The sequence below is a fragment of the Bufo gargarizans genome, chromosome 7 (assembly GCF_014858855.1).
Source record: "Bufo gargarizans isolate SCDJY-AF-19 chromosome 7, ASM1485885v1, whole genome shotgun sequence".
Taxonomy (NCBI): Eukaryota; Metazoa; Chordata; class Amphibia; order Anura; family Bufonidae; genus Bufo; species Bufo gargarizans.
The window spans coordinates 61,890,748-61,910,687 of NC_058086.1; the positions used below are offsets into that span (position 1 = coordinate 61,890,748).

At 47.4% G+C, this 19,940-nt stretch overlaps 1 protein-coding gene across 1 annotated transcript in view; it reads right to left on the minus strand.

Annotated features, from left to right (window-relative positions):
* LAMC1 (laminin subunit gamma 1) overlaps positions 1 to 18,849 on the minus strand; it is a 105,511-nt gene extending 86,662 nt beyond the window's left edge. The window contains exon 1 of the mRNA XM_044300827.1: positions 18,195 to 18,849. Within this exon, the coding sequence (XP_044156762.1) occupies positions 18,195 to 18,558 (364 nt within the window). The 5' untranslated portion in view covers positions 18,559 to 18,849. The remainder of the gene's footprint in view (positions 1 to 18,194) is intronic.
* Positions 18,850 to 19,940: the final 1,091 nt, after the last annotated feature.

A 19,940-nucleotide genomic window follows, 5' to 3' on the forward strand; every position in this document is an offset into this window, starting at 1 on the left:
CTTACTGCCGGACCTAACATTCATTAGGCATGTAGGCCCCAATGAACTTTTATGCTTTCCTCCTAATTCAGGCCAACATAAATAAAGAAAAATGAGTGAGTCACGAAAGTGAACTTTCAAGAGATTTCAAACAATGGCCTCTTATTTATGCAGTGAACGCAGGAGGTCTGCTGCGCCGTAAATTTTTCACTACATGTAAAATGCGGACGGCTCAGATAAGGGTCACACTTCTATAGGTACGTGGTAGACGAATACATACTAAACCTCATTACTGCATCTGTATTACTACCAAAAACCCATACTACCCCCTACCCTGAACCAAGGGAAGATTTCAAGTGTCATATCTGCAAGCTGCATGTTATAGAGGAGAAGGAGCTGAGCCGATTGATATATAGTTTTGTAAGAGAAAAAAATAAAACACACATTAGAACACGGAATTTCTTCATTTAATTCCTGCTCAGGAGTCCAGTGGGCGTTCCCGCTCTGTGACTGACAGCTATCTGTATGCGCAAACGCACTGGAAACTACTGGATAGGACCACCCGCTGGACTCCTAAGCATAGAAATAACAGCAGGAATTAAATATGTAAATTACAAGTTTTACTGAATCATTTCCCTTAGGCCTCATGCACACGACCGTTCAGTTTTTTTGCAGTCCACAAAACACGGAAGCCGCCCGCGTGCCTTTCGCAATTTGCGGAACGGAACAGGCGGTCCATTGTAGAAATGACTATTCTTGTCCGCAAAACGGACAAGAATAAGACAGGTTATGTTTATTTTTTTGCGGGGCCACGGAACGGAGCAACGGATGCGGACAGCACACAGAGTGCTGTCCGCATCTTTTGAGGCCCCATTGAAGCGAATGGGTCCGCACCGGAGCAGCAAAAACTGCAGCTAGGATGCGGACCAGAACAACGTTCATGTGCATGAGGCCTTTAATCCATATATCAATCTTCACCATGCTGACTATAGACAGGACTGTATGTATAGCATGACAGGTTCCCTTTAGAGGGGTTCTCCGGGCTTTCTTGAAAATCTTTCTGTAAAAGGAAGATAGCCTGCTCGTTACTTATCCATCCATTGCGATCCTGATACCAATCCCCCCATCTACACTGTGCTCACATGACTGCAGGGACTGGATGAGGACTCTTCCGCTCAGGTCATCACCGGATGTGTTCCTAGTTCCCCATTCAGAGCTACGTTTCAATGCCGGTAGTCCGATCCGGCTGAGGGTCAGGCTACTGGAGCTCACCCTATCCTGCATTGCCCTATACAGGCGTGTACCTTCTACGTTCATCTTTTGCATTGCAAAGGGACAAAGTCTGCAACCAAAATCCAACCTTTCTGCACAGCGTGAATGAGATTTTAGGATTATTAATTTTGCCACAGAGTTGAAGACCATTTCAACAAACGTCCTGGCAGAAATCTCTTTCCACCAGGTTTCTGCACCATGACAATGCTTTTCTCCATTAGGGCAAGTAAGATTCCAACTTAAAAATAAAAGCAGTTCGAAAAACTGTGCCAATGGGAAAAAAATTAAATAAAATCTGTGACATCAATTACCTACCAGATAACCCTTGTCTAACAACCATACTTGTTTTTTTGGTGCCATTTCCAAAAACAAGAACCTCATGTTTTTGAAACTAGCCGAGGTTCTCATATCATTTTCTTCTGTAATTCAGAAAAGGAGTCAAACTGTTATTCTTCCTGTCCGAAAAGATAATTCCCTGCCTCGAGTGTTATTTAAAGTGTGGGTGGAAAGATGATAGCAGGAAAACCGAGCTCTGCAAAATTATCTATGGAGAGGAATGACGACCGATTATAGAAAAATCTTCACCCCTGGGGAGGAACTGAAGTGACCGAAGCCAGAACTGAAGATCTCAGCATCACTTCCTGAGGACACCAAGCCAATTCCGCTAGCCAACAGTTGCAATATGGATTACTCTAGTGTTTACACAAGGTCCAGACTCCTCTTAAAGTAATCTCGAGTCAAACATTTCCTTGAGAGCTCCTGACAAACCTCAGGACTCCAGACCAATTGCCAAACGCTAAAGCACACCTCCGAAAAAGTTCACGGTTCTGTGACGTGACCACTGGGATTTTTGGAATTCCTTCGGTATGATTGCCTCAGAGGCAAAGGCAGGTCTGCTAGAGAAGAATCTATGGTGGATGGAAGTAGGTAGAGTCCAAGATCTGCACGGTTCTTGGTTGCAGGAGGACTGCACGTTCGCTCTCCATCCCACCCCTCCAACGGCGACATTGTGCAAAATCTGTGCTTCGCAAACCCTCCAAACAAAACCCTTGTACACACATTAATTCCCAAACCGATTTAGACACCAATATGTCAAGATACAAACATCTCTGTCCCTGCCATTCAGATGACCGTTCCTTTGTATGGTGACAAACATACCCCACAGAGCAAACCTTGCTACTATTATAGAAGAAGTGTAAGCGATAAACAAAGGGGGGCTTATCCGTGCGGGGCATGCCAAGCATTCAATTCAGGCTGGCTTCTTATATAAAAATAAAGTGGCAAGGATGCACCGGCGCCAGCACTGTCTGGGTTAAGTAAATCTTAACATCGGGTCGTGGGAGCAATGCTCAAAAGCCCAGAGGCGAAAGAAATAAAAAAAAAAAAAATTTTAACTGAAGAAGAAAACTTGGAAAAACAGATACTGAATTTAACTGTCCCCAGGAGCTTTACCCTCTGCCCCCTCCTAGCACTCGGAAACTGGAAAATCCATCTCAGCGAAGAGGACAAGGACACACGCAACGACTGGCCCAAACATCTCTGACCAACTGCGATCAACAGCGCTCTTTGTTTCCTCCGTCGCCCCGGTCCCTGGAATCGGCCCGCTGAAAAAAGGGCTTACTGAAGTTGTTATACTACAAAAAAAAAAAAGTTTTGCCTGTGGTCTGGAAAATCCCTACCCATCCCCCGCTAAAGGCGAGGTGGACACATCCAGACTGTCCATGAGCATTCCCAAACCTCCCCTCTCTGTAGACACAAAAACCTATCCCCTTCCCCTGACCTCGGTCCCCCTGCACTTGGCAGGAAGCACGCATCGATTCCCAAGATTGACCCACAACACAAACCAGAGACCGGTTTGTAAAAACGCTCGCTGGACCGCTCTTTTTCCTGCGTGACGGACATGCAGCCTGGCTGCCGAGAGGGAACAGGTGGCACTTGTTAGCTGCGAAAATTAAGTTTGGGTATGATTTAATTAGAATCTGAAGGAAAACACAACAGAATCTTAAGTTAATAGCGGCTTCTTCATTCGAGGCAAAAAGCGTAAAGCAACGGCTCCAGCGTGAAGACTGGGCACCTGGAAGAGAAAATACCTAGAAACCGATTTCCCAAAATTTGCTGACAAAGGGCATCTGTCAGCAGATTTGTACCTATGACACTGGCTGACCTGTTACATGTGCACTTGGCAGCTGAAGGCCTCTGTGTTGGTCCCATGTTCATATGTGTCCGCATTGCTGAGAAAAATTAAGTTTTAAAATATGCAAATGAGCCTCTAGGAGTAATGGGGGTGTTGCCGTCGCAGAGAGAGAGCAGAGTCTCTAGGTGTAACCGTCACGCCCTCTGTACTTTAATTAATGGGGCCAGGCAGTACAAACATGATTACGCCTGGTCCTCTCACTCAAAGAGCAGAGGGTGCGGCAGTTGCAGAGAGAGCAGAGCCTCAAGGTATAGCAGTGTAACACCCCCGTTGCTCATTTGCATGTATTTAAACTTTATTTTTCCATACATACATATAACTGCAGTGTAAATTTTGAAATCCGCAGCATGTTTGTGTGAATTTTTAGTGCCCCCCCCCCCCATGATCTGGAGCAAATCTGCGTCAAAATCCAAGATATAATACGCAAGTAAAAACATGCAGATTTTAGTGCAGATATAAAAAAATAATCTGCATAAACTTAAGGGTGTATTGTACATCCCGATGCTGCAGGCAATAGTCCGAAGGGAAGTGTTCCCTCGCCAGATAGCTACTAGAGGACACTGCTGCTATTATATGCAGCGATCTCCTGTGGAGCAAGGGGAGGAGCGATCGCTATGCCAGCACTTGTCCCCATGAAGGATAGCAGTGTGGCGGCAGATCGTGATTACACGGTACAACCTGCCGCCGGCAAATCCAGATCTTTCAGCATGCTGAAAGATCCGAATTGCCCAATGAGCGAGCATTAGACTGCGGGAAGATCGCTAACGAGCGCTCATAGGAAGGCTCATTAGCGATTTATCGGGCAGATAATATGCCCATCTAATATACCCTTTAAGCAAATAGCAAGCCAATAGCTGGTTGTAGATTTTACCGTTGGTCTAGTCCAGGGATGCTCAACCTGCGGCCCTCCAGCTGTTGCAAAACGACAACTCCCAGCATGCCCTAAAAGCTGTAGGCTGTCCAGGCATACTGGGAGTTATAGTTTTGCAACAGCTGGAGGGCCGCAGGTTGGGCATCCCTGGTCTTGTCAATTTCAAGTAATTGGACTTCCACTAAAAACCCACAATCTAATCAACTCCGCAAACCTTTCCTACCGTTCCAAAATGTCAAAGTATATAGATCAAAGATTTCTAGTCCATTCGTGGACGTTAACATGGCATCACACAAACGCATGGGATTACTTATGGGTCAATCCTGGCTCTCCATAACAGACTCCTCTACTCACAACGAAGTTCATCTGCACGTTACTCCATAAGATCCCGGGACGTAATAGGTTTTATTTCTATTTTTAAAGAAACAAAAAGGAAAAGGCCACAGGCAGACATAGGCATGTCAAGAGGTCAGCCCCATTCATATAAGAGGGATGCTGGTCCTTCTAATAGGTCACGTACTCATAGCTTCCTGATTACAATATACTGACGGATGAGGATGCACTGAGGTCAATCAAGCTTCTACGTTTCCAGGCCGGCTACAAGGAAGAAATGTACTATTTGGTTCACCACCAGCATCATCCCGACCATCCCCATCATAAAGTATGTTAATGATACTCCTATAAAAATCGATTCCGGGAGACTGACAAGTCTCTGCACTGCAATATCATTTCTAACTATGGCGGGAAGACTGGAACGAAATGATATAGTAATTGAGGAAAAATAGTTTCAGGGACAAAAAGCAGCAACAAGCACAAGGTAGCATTATGGATCCAAATCTATCTCTGGGCCTAAACTGTTCCTCAAGCCTCAGATTAAGCAAAGAGCAGGTCTGCAATACATGGGCTCTGGCCGCGTGAACTCCGTTCTGCGGAGTTGACTTGAATGTGTCCGCAATCCGCAAATTACAGCAAAAGATATAACATGTCCTACCTTTCACGGAGTGGAGGCACAGATCGGAAACCCTCAGAAGCGCTTCCGTGGGCTTTCAGGTCCGTGCGTCCACTCCACAAAAGATAGGAAACGGGCTGTGTGAGGGACCTCCAAAACTAGACTCATTTAACAAAATGTGCACATGACACCCGATGTCTAGTCCAGCACCTGGCTGGAGTACATTTTATTTCTAGTGCAAGGGTGGCTCGACATGCTCCTCTTAATAAATTTGGCATATTTTATGCCTGGACAGTGCCGGTCTTAAAGGGGTTCTCCGAGAAGAAAATAAAAATACGTAAATATTACTTTATTATAAATATATTCCCAAATACCTTTCATTAGTTATAATGGTTCATTTTGTCTAGGGAGCAATGATTAGGACAAACAAAATGGCCACTGTCCTATTAGTACACACAAAGCCTGTCCTAATCGCACAGCAGGACAAGTTACTTCACAACACTGAGCTAAAGAGCTGCCTCATCCTCCTCTCCTACTTGTCAGGGATTATGGTCCTGAACACAGATGAGAAGATCTTCAGCTAAATCTCTGTAGGAATGGAGACCATGAGGAGACATGAAGTACAGAGAGGAGGGACAGGACAGACTGTGGAAATAGGCAAGAGAGACTGCATACAAGTGCTGCTGCTCATCAGCCACATCTGCTTATGAACTCCATTCCTACAGCGATTCAGCTGATGACCATATTAAAATATATTCAGGATCATAATGCCAGACAAGCAGAGCAGAGAGGAGGATGAGGCAGCTCTTTAGCTCAGTGTTGTGAAATCACTTGTCCTCCTGTGCGATTAGGACAGGTTTTGTGTGCAATAATAGGACAGCAGCCATTTTGTTTTTCCTAATGATTGCTCACCAAACAAAACGAGCCATTATAACTAATGTAAAGTATTTGGAAATACATGTACAAATAAGTAATATTTAAGTATTTTCATTTTCTTAATTCCTGAAGAACTCCTTTAATAAATCCACTCCCCCCCCCCCCCCAAAAATAAAAAAAAAAAATTATTTTCATTTCTGTAGAGCTATACCATCGAAAATTAAATATTGATTGCTTCTGAAGCAATCAATACACACGGCAAGGCAACCTATATATAGATGGGTAATCAAGTGTCCATTTACTGCTGCTGTGAGGGGATGCTGTCTGCGGGATAATCGTCATTATATTAATAGGTGTAGAATTGGGATAGCAGTATGACAGCTTGATTATTCTCTTGACAGGCCTAGATAAAGATACCCAAAGAAGAGCATTGCATTGATTAGTGTAAAGTGTGATCCTCTAATTGAGTCACTACAGGGGAAGGGGGTGGTTTTCTCTGGCCACAGGGATAGTCTGACAGGGAGGTTGTTTTCTGTCCAAATTAAGAGAAAGTTAAAAGGGGTTATCCAACCCCAATAATGACCCCTCCAATGCCCGGGTACCTCATATAGGTCATATAGGTTGCGGGGATCAGGAGAGACACGGGTGCCGGGGAGCGAGGTGATAATAACCTATATGAGGTGCCTGGTCATTATAGGGGCTGGATAACCCCTTTAAAGAACCAGGACAGGAAGCAGAAGACGTGGAGAGACTTTAAAAACTTATAACCAGAGAACCATCCACCTGGAAAATTACATTGAATATTCACGTATATGTTGTTAATCTAAAAAAAAAAAAAAAAAAATAAGTAAAAAAATTATGTAAAATGTCTCTTTAAAGGGACAGTCGCTGTGTAACCGTGCTGACATATCCACATGCATACAGCAGCAATTGTCCTTTTCTTTAGGTCTTGCCGATGTAACATCACATTCCACCATCTGTAGTGTTTAAGGGGAAACGGCCTCCCCTAAAACACATTCCTCACAAGCAGGCTGACTTCATAATGCAGCCTTGTTTTCTCAAACACAATTCTCTTTATTTTCCCAAAATTCCAGCAGGAGTAGGCGGTGGATTATGTAATTTCATGATCTGTACTCTACCAGATCTATGGGAAAAGTCTGGATTCAGGATCCAAAATCCCGATTCTGTATAGTTGAAAATGTGAAAAATGTCATTCAGGGAGTAAAATTCTCAGGGTCAATAAAGACATACTTTACTGATTAGGGCACGCACTGGCACAGTGGATAAAATAGTTTATGCAGCAGCTTTTATACCCGGCCTATTCAATCCAATTTAATGCACAATTCCGCGTTTTCCAAGGTTTTAAAAACTAAAACTACTAAATAGCCTGGGTACGTTTTTTGCTCTATTTATATTTACACCTAAAGTTTTGCTTGAGATGTGTTGGGAGGTGACCTTTACTTAGACAGTCCGTGCCACCTGAAGGGTCTATTAGACTACTGATGTTCAGGGAAGACACGCGGCAATCAACGCTAAACATGCTGATCGGAGCTTGTTTGCACCGATATATTACAAAGGCAAATGCACAGTGAATAGGGGAGGAATGATCGCTACCGCAGTTCTTCCTCCCTCGTTCAGTTCTATTGATTGGTTATACCGATTTGCACCTCCTTCATGGTGAATGAGAGTACGGTCACACAGCACAGTATTGTTGCAGTTGCAACGGGCGCTATTTAAAGGACATTTGCAACGGGCGCTATTTAAAGGGCATCTGTCATCAGATTTGTCCCTATGACACCGGCTGACCTGTTACATGTGCGCTCGGCAGCTGAAGGCATCTGTGTTGGTCCTGTGTTCATATGTGCCCGCATTGCTGAGAAAAATAAAGTTTTAATATATGCAAATGCGCCTCTAGGAGCAATGGGGGCGTTACCATTACACCTAGAGGCTCTGCTCTCTCTGCAACTGCTGTGCCCTCTGCACTTTAGGAGAAGTCAGGATGAGATGTGATCACGTTTACACTGCCTGGCCCTGTCCATCAAAGTGCAGAGGGTGTGGGAGCTGCAGAAAGAGCAGAATCTCTCAAAGTAACGTGGGGGTTTGCCATTACACCTAGAGGCTCTGCTCTCTCTGCAACTTGACTTATAGTCAATGGGGCCGGAGCGGTAGTCCGGGGGCACGTGTGCACTAGCGGCACCACGGATCCGACAGGCAGTTCACCTGCCGGAGTTCCTTGCCACTAGTGTGAAACTAGCCTAAGAGTAATGACAACGCCCCCGTTGCTCCTAGAGGCTCATTTGCATATAGTAAAGCATAGTTTTTCTCAGCAATGTGGACACATATGAACATGGGACCAACACACATATGCACTTGGCAGCTGAAGGCATCTAAGAGGTCAGCCAGTTACATAGGTACTAAAACAAATGACCTTTAGAGGGGTTGTCCATATACGACCTACTGGAGCATATGAATAGAATGGGATCCCCGCTCAAGACCCTCCTTTTATGAGCTAGATAAAGAACTGTTATGTAAGCGCGGCTTCCCTTCTGGCAGACATCATTTGAATGGCCACCATGTAGACCTACATTTCTAGTACGAGGTGTCTGGCCAGACAAAGCTTGCTGAGGACTATGCGGCAAACAGCCGCTGCGGTGGCCACGTCCCGAGACTACTCACTGCTCCAAAAGTCTATAACGGATATAGAATTAGCAAACTTCTAGTCAAACCGTGAAAAGCAAATACAGAATCTGACATTCCCTGTGGAGAATGACAAAACGTGGAATAAAGGCCAAAACTTCTAAGACAACAAACAGAAAAAACATTGGCAGGCAGGTATGTCATCACGGAACTGGCAGTGTGGGCGAGGTATTTCCAGGCACTGCGTCTGCCAAGTAAATCAACCCAGACTAAATAAGTGTGCATTAGGCCTTTATCCCCGCCCTAAACACAATCGCTCTCACTTCACATAGGTTATAGGATCATAAACCAAGACAGAAGAGAATGGGACGGAGGTGGCGCTTCCTAAAAGCTGTGCCTGTCCCAGGTTTTTGTTGGTGGGGGAAGGGGGGGGGGGGGGGGGGAAACCTCAGTTGCATGCATTTAGTGGGGCAGCCGACACCCATAGGTGCCCATGTTTGAAAAAAAATAAAATAATAATATGCGCTATAGCGCTAACATATTCCGCCGCGGTTTACAGACATTAGCATCAAGCTGTTCCCAATGGGGCTCAGAATCTAAAAAATATATATATAACCAGCCACTTAAGCAGACAAATGCTGGTGTGCACGCTCGATTCTCAAGGCATCTTGGAGGACGGGATACTGGGAGGCATGACTGGTTTGTACTGCGCAGACGGCAAACACTGGATATGACGTCTACGCAGCAGAAAACAGAAGGGGAGTGCACACAGCCGGCAGGGGGGGTTTGCAGATGGAGACATTTTCTATGTTGTCGTCTAGAGGGCCCCGTCCTAAGGCCACCTGACACGAGCGCGCGTGAACGGACATAAGATCGGCATGAATTTCCCTGCGTTTCTGCACCATATCTGCAATTTCTAAACGCGGATGTTGGTGTGGATTACGGTAGGTGCAGTTTTGCCACAGATCCCGCTCTTCATTGAAAAAGGGTGAAATCCACAGCTAAAACTGCAAACATAGGCCATACGGCAGATTTGGAAATCTGGATGAAAAAATAAAAAAATCTGCAAAGTGTACATGAGATTTGTGTAATCTCATACCCTTTGCAGGTACTGTACGGCTGTAGTTTTTCCACATCGTGTGCGGGTGGCCTAAACCAGCAGGGCGGAAACACTATGGAACAAATTGATTGACGATAATGGGAGCAGGTACGGGAAACCAAGTAAACTATACATAGTGCAAAGTGGAAAACCCCTTTAACATTGCTTGCCTACCGCTAAGATTTCCAATGAAAAGACAAAAAATAAAATAAGCTGGATATGCGCGCAGCAGCTGAGCAAAGGCACCACCTGCATCTGACAGCTCCGTCCTTAACTCCCCAGCAATAAGCGCCTGGTGTTCACACACAACCTCGGTTCAAAAGCAACAAGACGAGGATTTATTTTCTCGGTAATAGATGCACAATTAACCAATATAAGCAAAATGTGAGACATATGACGTATTTGCCTGGGAGCCAGGAGACTGTAAGGAAATCTGGTTTTAATCCTCGAAATCTGTTATTAACTACATGTTCCCTTTGTGAGCTACTAAAGAAACCGCCCCTACCTGGGAGGAGGGTTCCCCCTCTGCAATTATTCCTCAGTTTCCCAAAACAAAAAGGAGCAAAGCCGCGAAAATATTTTCTGTGCACAAGGGTACAGCAGAATAGTAAACCGTAAAACGTAACGTTAGGCCTCTTGCACACAAACGTTGTGCATCCGTTCCGCGCTTCGGGGACTGTGCGGCGGCCGGGAAAGATCGAGACCTATTCAACTTGAATGGGTCCGTGATCTGTCCACACAGTGAAAAAAAATTTGTGCTTCCGTGGGGTTCCGATCCGTGCTTTTGTTACGCATCTCCTGGATTGACTTGAATGGGTCCCCATCCGTTATGGGGAGTGCACACAGGCGTATTGTGGACCCACCGCATGTTGGCTGCAATACGGCCACGGGCACGCAACGTTCGTGTGCAAGAGGTCTTATTCAGACTTCTGTCTGGAGCTACCAAGACATGGATCAGCTGAAGCTCCATTCATCTCTGTGGGACTGCTGAAAACAGGAGTGGACAGGCCATAGGTCGTACAGGGAAATTTCCCTTCTCATGGCCACTGGCTGGGTACATAATCATCTGATGCTCTAAACATTAATTGATGCTAGGAGCATCAGGTACTTATGCACATGGCCGGCGGCCACAGGTGCCTTCATAAACTCAACTGTATCACTGTCCTCAGGATGGAGATACAGTTGAATACTGGGGTGAAGACAGCAGTATTTTGTGCTGCACTGTGGTATATGGTTCTGCTGGGGCAGGGATAACTTTAACCAAGCGGAATACCCCTTTAGGTGGTTCACATGTAGCAGATTTGTTGCAGAGATTATGCTGAAACCCATCGGCTGGCCGCAGAAGCAAAGTCCAAAGGATTTTTCACAAGCAGAAAACTCAGCAACAAATCTGCTGCGTTTGCAAGACCACCCTGAGATACCCAAACGACAGCCCTTGAACAAAGTTTGGAAGTCTAGACTGGAGGACACAAAAGGGGCCCATGCCAGGGCCTCCTGCCCAGGACTGTGTTAGAGTTCAGTACGTGTTCCTATGGATCCATGTAAATGAAGCCTCTGTCGCTCCGAGTGCCGTCAGGTGTGTGTAGGCAGGTTATAGGTCTTGTGGTTTCTCAGGACAAATACTAGTCTATTTCTGGTCACAAGAAGCATACACAGAAGCATGGAGAAACTCAGGAACAGCCAGAAAGCGGTTACTGAACCTTAAAGGGGTTGTCCCATGAAAAATATTCTGCAGTTTTCAAACCAGCACCTGAATCTGAATACTTTTGTAATTGCATGTAATTAGAAATTTAGTATTGCCACTGAGTTATTCAATAAAATGTATCTGTATAGCGCCACCTGCTGTATGTTTCTTCCCCCTGCTCACTGAGATGGCCGCACATGCTCAGTTTAATCCTTCAACTGTCTCCTGAGTTGTGATAGAGAGGGAGAGAGCTGCAGCAGAAAGGACACAACCCCTGAGCTGCCAGCTTGATATAGACATCCACGTTAATGCTTATATGCAGCACGCCTGAAAAGCTGGTGTAAACGCAAGTTCTACCAGGTGCCCTCTGACCACACAAGACACGCCTGACCTGCAAATATTACCTTCTCCGATACTGGAGATCAGGGACAGCAGATTTATATCTAGAGGAAACTACAGGAGGCGACAGAAGACACCAGAGGCGGCAGCAGGTTTAACCAATCAAGGGGCAAGTGTGACTATTATATCAACACATCCGGCATTAGGGGCTTATTCACACAAGGCAGATATGCGGCAGAAATGTCTGCAACTGAAAATCACTTCCATTCATTTGAAAGAGGTCCTCACATGGAAGTCTGCAAGCTCCATTCACATGAATGAGACAGAAACGTTGTCAACAAATCTGCTGTGTGTGAATACGGTCTGAAATCTGCCTACCATTTCAAAGGGCTTAAGCTACTTCTACATCCCCCATGATTTATACTTCAGCTTTTGATTAAGCAACAATCAACCATGTGACTTTTTTTTTTTTTTTTTTAAAGGTAGAACTTCCATTAAAGGGGTATTCCGGTTATAACTTGGCCATCTTTGGCTTTCCCATAAAAAATGAAATCAATGCATTACAATGCGTTTAATGATTCCACTTCCCATCGTATTAGTTCAGGGACTTTCAGAGGAGTTCAGTAAAAGTTCAGTGGGCGCATGGAAGGGTCCAGCAGGAAGGGCACGGAAGGTAGACAAAATATCACGATCTAAGAGCTCCGCACAGTTACGCCAAGGGCCGGCAGACTGCTTTGAAGACGTCTCTATTCTGGTAGTTCATCTACGCAATGGCAAAAAAATAGACTGATCTTTAGGAATGTCCCCAAAAATACCACGGACAGACGCGCTTCCTGTCCCCGAGAAACAACCTGCGTTCAGGTCTGTCACCTTTCTGGGCAGGCGCGGTGAGCAGGGGGCCAAGCAGATGGCGCGCTCACTCACACAGGGCCTGGGGGCGCCATTCTCTGCACCAGGCATTTAATTGCTGCTTTGGTGAAGGAAAAATTAAAAGGTCTAATTACACAAAGGTATAATCGGGTCTTTGGACCTCATTCATTATGGACGGTTTCCCAATAGGTAAGATCGCTGTTCGCTTTTTTTTTTTTTTTTGTATGAACTAAGGGGGAAATTTATCATTCGCCTTACACCTCTTTTTTGGCATAGAAAAGTAGAATATCCACCGGAATTGCAACTTTTTAATGCACAAGACTTTTCTGGTGGCAATGTGCATTTTACCTTGCCCTCGACAAGTCTACTAAAAGGGGCGCGTCGAGGGCATTGCCCCCAGTGAAATAATCTTTATTTACACCAGAGTCTGGTGAAAATAACAACTGAAAACTGCACGAGGTCCGAGGTGCCGTGGATTTAATTCCGGTGCACCGACTGTCGGAGGCGGCAAGTAATTTAGGACGAGGGCTGTGCCTTTCCATACGTCATGCCTCCTCCGGCAGCGCAGGCAGACGCGCCATATGCTGGTCTTGATAAATCAGGGACTAAGTTTAGATGTTTCAGGGAAGAGCTAAATATAAGGCCATGTTCACACACTCCAAAAACTCAACAAAATGCAGTACAATGTATGAACAGTCTCTTAAAAGCCGTAGCATGCCCCATTTCTTTCCCATACAGTACATCAGGCCATTTCCACCTGAAGCTAGTCATGATAGGGATTAAAGAGCATCTGTCAGCAGTTTTGTCCCTATGACACTGGCTGACCTGTTACATGTGCACTTGGCAGCTGAAGACATCTGTGTTGGTCCCAGGTTCATATGGGCAAATTTTATTTTAACCCCTTAATGACCACTAATACACCTTTTTACTGACGTAAACAAAGAGTGTTTAGCTAAACAACTGGCTTTAATCAATAACAACATGTAACCAAAATGCTGCATTAAAAACTATAACGTGTCCTGAAAAAAATAAGACTTCATACAAGTACATTGATGAAAAAAAAAAATGAAAAAAAAGTTCTAACTCTTGGAATGCAATTTAAAAAAAAATGTGCATAGTCACTAAGGTTTTTTTATATATGCAAATGAGCCTCTAGGAGCAACGGGGGAGTTACCGTTACACCTAGAGGCTCTGCTCTCTCTGCACTTTGACAGGACCAGGCAGTGGAAACACCATCACACCTGGTCCTGTCAATCAAAATGCAGAAGGCGCAACAGCTGCAGAGAAAGCTGAGCCTCTAGGTGTAATAGCAACGCCCCCGTTGCTCCTAGAGGCTCATTTGCATATATTAAAATATAATTTGCCTCAGTGATGCGGGCACATATGAACGAGGGACCAACACAGATGCCTTCAGCTGCCAAGTGCACATGTAACAGGTCAGCCGGTGCCATAGGTACAAAACTGCTGACAGATGCCATTTAAGCGAGATGTGCCGAATTTATTAGTTTTTAACGTATTTCTTAATCTCCTTCTGGGCTCTGCTCTGCACTGATGAGGGGCAATCACTGCCTTAGCTTCAATCCTACATGTTATCTCAAAGGCCTGTTTATAAGGGTGAGCACTGACCTATAGGGTAGCTACCTAACATCTGGTGGCATCAGAGGCTCAGCAAAAACCACAGGGTGTATGGAAAGTAAAAAGCCAGAGTAATCTGTGTGTGAATGAGCCCTAAAGGAATGGGGTTTGCTAAATCCCAATCACTTATACTGTGCCGCATTTTACAATTTTAGTGCACACGCGAAAGAAATCTGATGTGTGAACGGAGAAGGGAGCAGTACTGCAGTTACCAGTTCTTTCCACTACACAATGTATGGCGCCGGCGAGTGCAGGCTGTCAGACCCCTCCAGTCTCATATAAAAAATAAAAAGAATTTACACACACCATATACTGTTATACAAAGGTAGCCTACTGTCAAGGTATGTACCTATACAGCACAATAATGCAAGGGTTATAGCTACAACAAGCTATAATAAAGAAGAAGAAAAAAAAAGAAAAAGCACCAACACAGGGCGGAGTGCTGTGGGCTGGAACGGTGACATGTGGGAAGCAGGGGTAACCGACAAGCGAGGTGCCAGCCACAGACTGGCGTCATATGCAGGGCGTCAAAAGGTTTTCAACGTGGCAGCAACAGCCTGGTGTGTAGCAGGCTGAAAGGCAGGTGGGTACATAGTTTACAGGCGGGTGGTCAGCTGCCCATTGTACGGTGCCAAAGACTATGTGAACGCAAGTGGTCGCTAGAGGCAGCATGTGCCAAACCCACAGCACTCAGGCTGGAAGCAAAGGGACCTGGTGCAAAATGCTGAAAGCGCAGCAACAAGACTGACCTGTAGCAGACAAAGTCAGAAGCAAACCCGGGGCGCACAGAGACGCACACGGCGCTGCAGCAAACCCGGGGCGCACAGAGACGCACGCGGCGCTGCAGCAAACCCGGGGCGCACAGAGACGCACGCGGCGCTGCAGCAAACCCGGGGCGCACAGAGACGCACGCGGCGCTGCAGCAAACCCGGGGCGCACAGAGACGCACGCGGCGCTGCAGCAAACCCGGGGCGCACAGAGACGCACGCGGCGCTGCAGCAAACCCGGGGCGCACAGAGACGCACGCGGCGCTGCACAAACGGCCACGCGGGCGCGCAGCAAACCCGGGGCGCACAGAGACGCACGCGGCGCTGCACCAAACCCGGGGCGCACAGAGACGCACGCGGCGCTGCACCAAACCCGGGGCGCACAGAGAAGCACGCGGCGCTGCACCAAACCCGGGCGCACAGAGACGCACAGGGCGGCACCAAACCCGGGGTGCACAGAGACGCACAGGGCGGCACCAAACCCGGGGTGCACAGAGACGCACAGGGCGGCAGAGGCAGACTCTGGAGCAGAGACGTACAGGGCGGCAGAGGCAGACTCCGGAGCACAGCACTGTGTATTGTGGTGTCCACAACAGAGATTGTGTATTCACGGCCCCAGGGGATGGAAAGAGCTGCTCATAACATCAGAAGCAATTATGTAGTGTGGAAGGAAACCAGAGGGAATGTGTCACCCGCGGCCGGTGACAGGGAGAGGAGCGCTGCTGTGAGGCTGGCACTATGTACTAGGGTGCGGGTGGACAATCCCAAACAGCATGGTACCAAGCTGAAAATCGCCCACTGCTGGGGTAGACGACTCCACTGTGCGCTGGGACGTGGGAAGAAATGTCGGGGACCTCGGTGCCTATTCTATTGGTGAGGTGACCAAGACTCACCGTCACTGATTAGGAGAGGGCGACATGGCAATTTTGGTCACCTGGCGTTAAAGGGGTATTCCCATCTCAGATATTGATGGCATATCGCTAGGCTATGCCATTAGTGTCAGACAGGTCTGGAACCAGCTCCTATCTCCAGAATGGGACCCCCAGAGTGAAGGAGGGAGCACTGTGCATACACGGCCACCCTCCATTCACCGCTTTGGGAACTCTGGAAGTAACCAAGCGCATGCTCGGCTATTTCCAGCAGTCCCATACCGGTGAATGGAGAGGTGGCTGCGCATGCGCAGTGCACTCTCCATTCACTGCTATGGGATAGCTGAGCGTGTGCGGCCATCCTCTATTCACAGTTATGGGAATTCTGAAAGTAGCCGAGCGCTGGCTTAGCTATTTTCGGGAAGTCCCATAGCAGTGAATGGAGAGCATGCCGTGCGTGTGCGGCACGCCCTCTTTCGCTTTGGATGCCCCCGTTCTGCACCTAGAAGTGGGGCTTAGAGGTTGTACCCGCACCTGTCATCCCAGCAATACGCCATCAATGTCTGAGATGGGAATACACCTTTAGGATCACGTTTTTACAAAGCTAAATCGTAACTAATGATAGTGAACGCGGTCACATAAGTTAAAGGGGGTCTCCACAGCTGGGAACCCATTTTCATGTGGTTAGACTGACCAGTCACGGGCATCTCCTCCGCTTCCAATCCCTACTGGACCAGAAGTGTGATGTGCAGCGGCCGATCAATGACCTCAGCGGTGACTGTGCAGGATCGGCACGTGACCAATGTCACCACTGATTGGCCAGCAGCAGTGGCAAGCATGTAGACGGAAGTAGCAGAGGGGAAGATAGCGCGGCGCTGGACCCCGAGGGACTGTCACATACGATTCTTTATTTAGCTCCTGCCCATATAATAGGGTCTCTGAGGACCTTTCATGAGTCCAGACTTTATAAACTAAGTATCAGGGTATGTAGGGCATACAGCGGTGATCTAATAGCGATTACTATTTTTTCTGGGGGCCGCTCCGTATGCCCGCTGTGGTTCCTGTTAAATTCTCCCACCCTGTATGCTAATTTTTGCATCAGAACAGGGAGGAGGAGACGGCCCTGTTTCTCAATGGGCGTGTCCTTCTCCCTGGCTGTGAGCTGTCCAATCACAGTGGAGAGCACTACAGCTAGGAAGAAGGAGACGCCTACAGAGACTCAGTCTAGCATACAGGGCGGGAGAATTTGATGGGCGCCACAGCGGGCGAACGGAGCAGCGCCCAGAAAGAAAAGTAAGCGCTATTAGACCCCCGCTGTTTGCCCTACATACCCTGATACTTCGTTTATTAAGTCTGGACCCATGAAAGGTCCTCGAACACAACCATCACTCTAAGTGCTTATGCGCACAAACATATTTTCTTTCCATGTCAATTCCGTTTATTTTTTTTTGCAGACCGTATGTGGAACCATTCATTTCAATCGGTTCGCAAAAAATTTTTTTTTTATTAAATTTGTCCTCTTAGGGGTCATGAACACCCCCATATGTATTTTGTGGTCCGCAAAAAAATACGGATGACATCCATGTGCATTCCATACTTTGCGAGGTGGAACAGCCGGCCCCTAATAGAACAGTCCTATCCCTGTCCGTAATGCGGGACAATTATAGGGCATGTTCTATTATTATGTGGAATGGAGATACGAAAACAGAATGCACACAAACGTATTTTTGTTCCTTTTTTTTTGGACCGTATGTAGAAACATTCGTATGAATGGGTCCACACAACAAAAAACGGAAGTTACAACGTGTGCATTCCGTTTCCGTACATCTGTTCCACAAAAAAAAAAAATATATTTTTTTTTTTAAACACAGACAAGGATAGGACTGTTCTATTAAGGGGCCTGCTGTTCCGTAAAATAAAATATGGAATGCACATAGACAGCATCCGGATTTTTTAGATACATACGGTTGTGTGCGCGAGCCCTTATTGTCCGCGTAATGGACAAGGATGCAAAATACGAAATGCACACTGACGTCATCCGTATTTTTTTACGGTCGTCTGCATGAGCTCTAAGAATCCAAGCCACATTGGCTGTCATTTATGATGGCCTGGGCACAGTCACTTCCCAGTGACAGGGGGCACGGGTCACTCACCCAGATGCAGGGTCAGGTTGATGGAGTAGGGGTACTGGATCCCGGCCAGCATGCTCTGGCTCTGCCACCACGTCGTGTCCGCCTGGTTGTTGTAGTCGGTGAGGTACTCGGCGCCGTGCTGCTGCTGGGGCTGGAGGCTGTCGCACAGGTGGCAGGACTTGGTGACCCCGGTGACTCCGGTCTGCACGCAGTACTCCTCGGGCGGGGAGCCGCAGGTGTTGGTCGCCACCACAGTCACGTTAAAAGCGGCGTTGACAAATTCGGGCATGCAGCGCTGCGGCCGGCCGCCCTCCGAGCACTCGTCCATGGCGGCCCGGGCTGCGTCCACAAGGAGCAACAGGGCGACGAATACGGGAGGCCGCATGTCCGGGGCTCGGTACACCGGGGGACACACGGGAAGGGTCGCGATCAGCCGGGAGAGGCAGCGCTCAGAGGTGGTGGCAGCGCCGGCCGACCTGCACCAACTTCTCCGGAAAGTTTCTCGGCTCCTCGGACAGAGCGGGACAGGACAGGAGAGTGTCCGGCGGGTGGATCGGTATCCCGGGGAGGTGTAAGGCTTCGGCTCCCGGGACCTGGCAATGGGTGGGGGGAACAGGCTGTGCGCTGCGCTCTCCTCTATGGGGCAGGATAGAGGGGCCGGACGAGGACACGGGGTGGGGGCTCTGGGATCGCGGTGCAGCCTGGGAATGAATGTGAATGAGCTGCAACGGGATCCCGGGAGCTGGGACTGCCCTTCGGCACTTTCCGGAAATCTTCGCGGGGGGATAAAGCTCCCCCCAATTAATGGATGGAACGGTCCCCTCAGAGCCCAGACAGCGTGGCCTGTGTTATAGGCTCTGCTCCTGAGGAATTCTGCACTTTTTTTTTTAGGGAATGTTCAGACAAGTTACCATGGGGCCCCAGAGCAAAGCTTGGACTGGGGCCCTAGATCACCATGTCCACTTTTAACAACATGTTCAGAAAGCTCATCATTGGTCTCCATGATGCACAAGGATAAGGCGCACCGAAGAATGGACCTGTACATTTTTGTCACGGTCTTGAAAAACCGCAATGTCAAAAAGATCCTGAGCCACATGAACTGCGTGCGGCCTCCCATTGAAAACGGCAGGAGGAGGTTTCATTGCAGATTTGGCACCGTTTTCGGCCCCGAATCTGCACTGAAGCCTGCGCACAAAATCCTCCATCTGAACATGCCCTTAAGGGCTCATGCTCATGCACACGGCTGTAGCCGCAAAACACGGATACTGACCGCGTGCATTCTGTATTTTGCGGAATGGAACACCCGGCCCACAACAGAACAGTTCTATCCTTGTCTGTAATGCGGTCAATAAGACATGTTTTTTTGCGGATGCCGTGGGACAGACATATGGATGTGGACAGTACATAGCATCTTTTGTGGCCCTAAATGAAGTGAATGGATCCGCATCCTACCCGCCCCGCTACACGAATGGACAGGTCACTTCTTTTTTCCAGAGTGCATTTTTTAAAAACCACAAACCACATGGATTCCCCATTGAAATGAACAGGGAAGACCTGCATGTGTATTTGGTGTGCAGTCCATGCCAAGTTTTGCACCAAAAAAACCTGTGTGAACATATCCTCAGGGCATGGCCATTTTCTACGGCGTAAGGCTACTTTCACACTAGCGTTCGGCTGTCCGCTTGTGAGCTCCGTTTGAAGGGGCTCACAAGCGGACCCGAACGCTTCTGTCCAGCCCTAATGCATTCTGAGTGGACGCGGATCCGC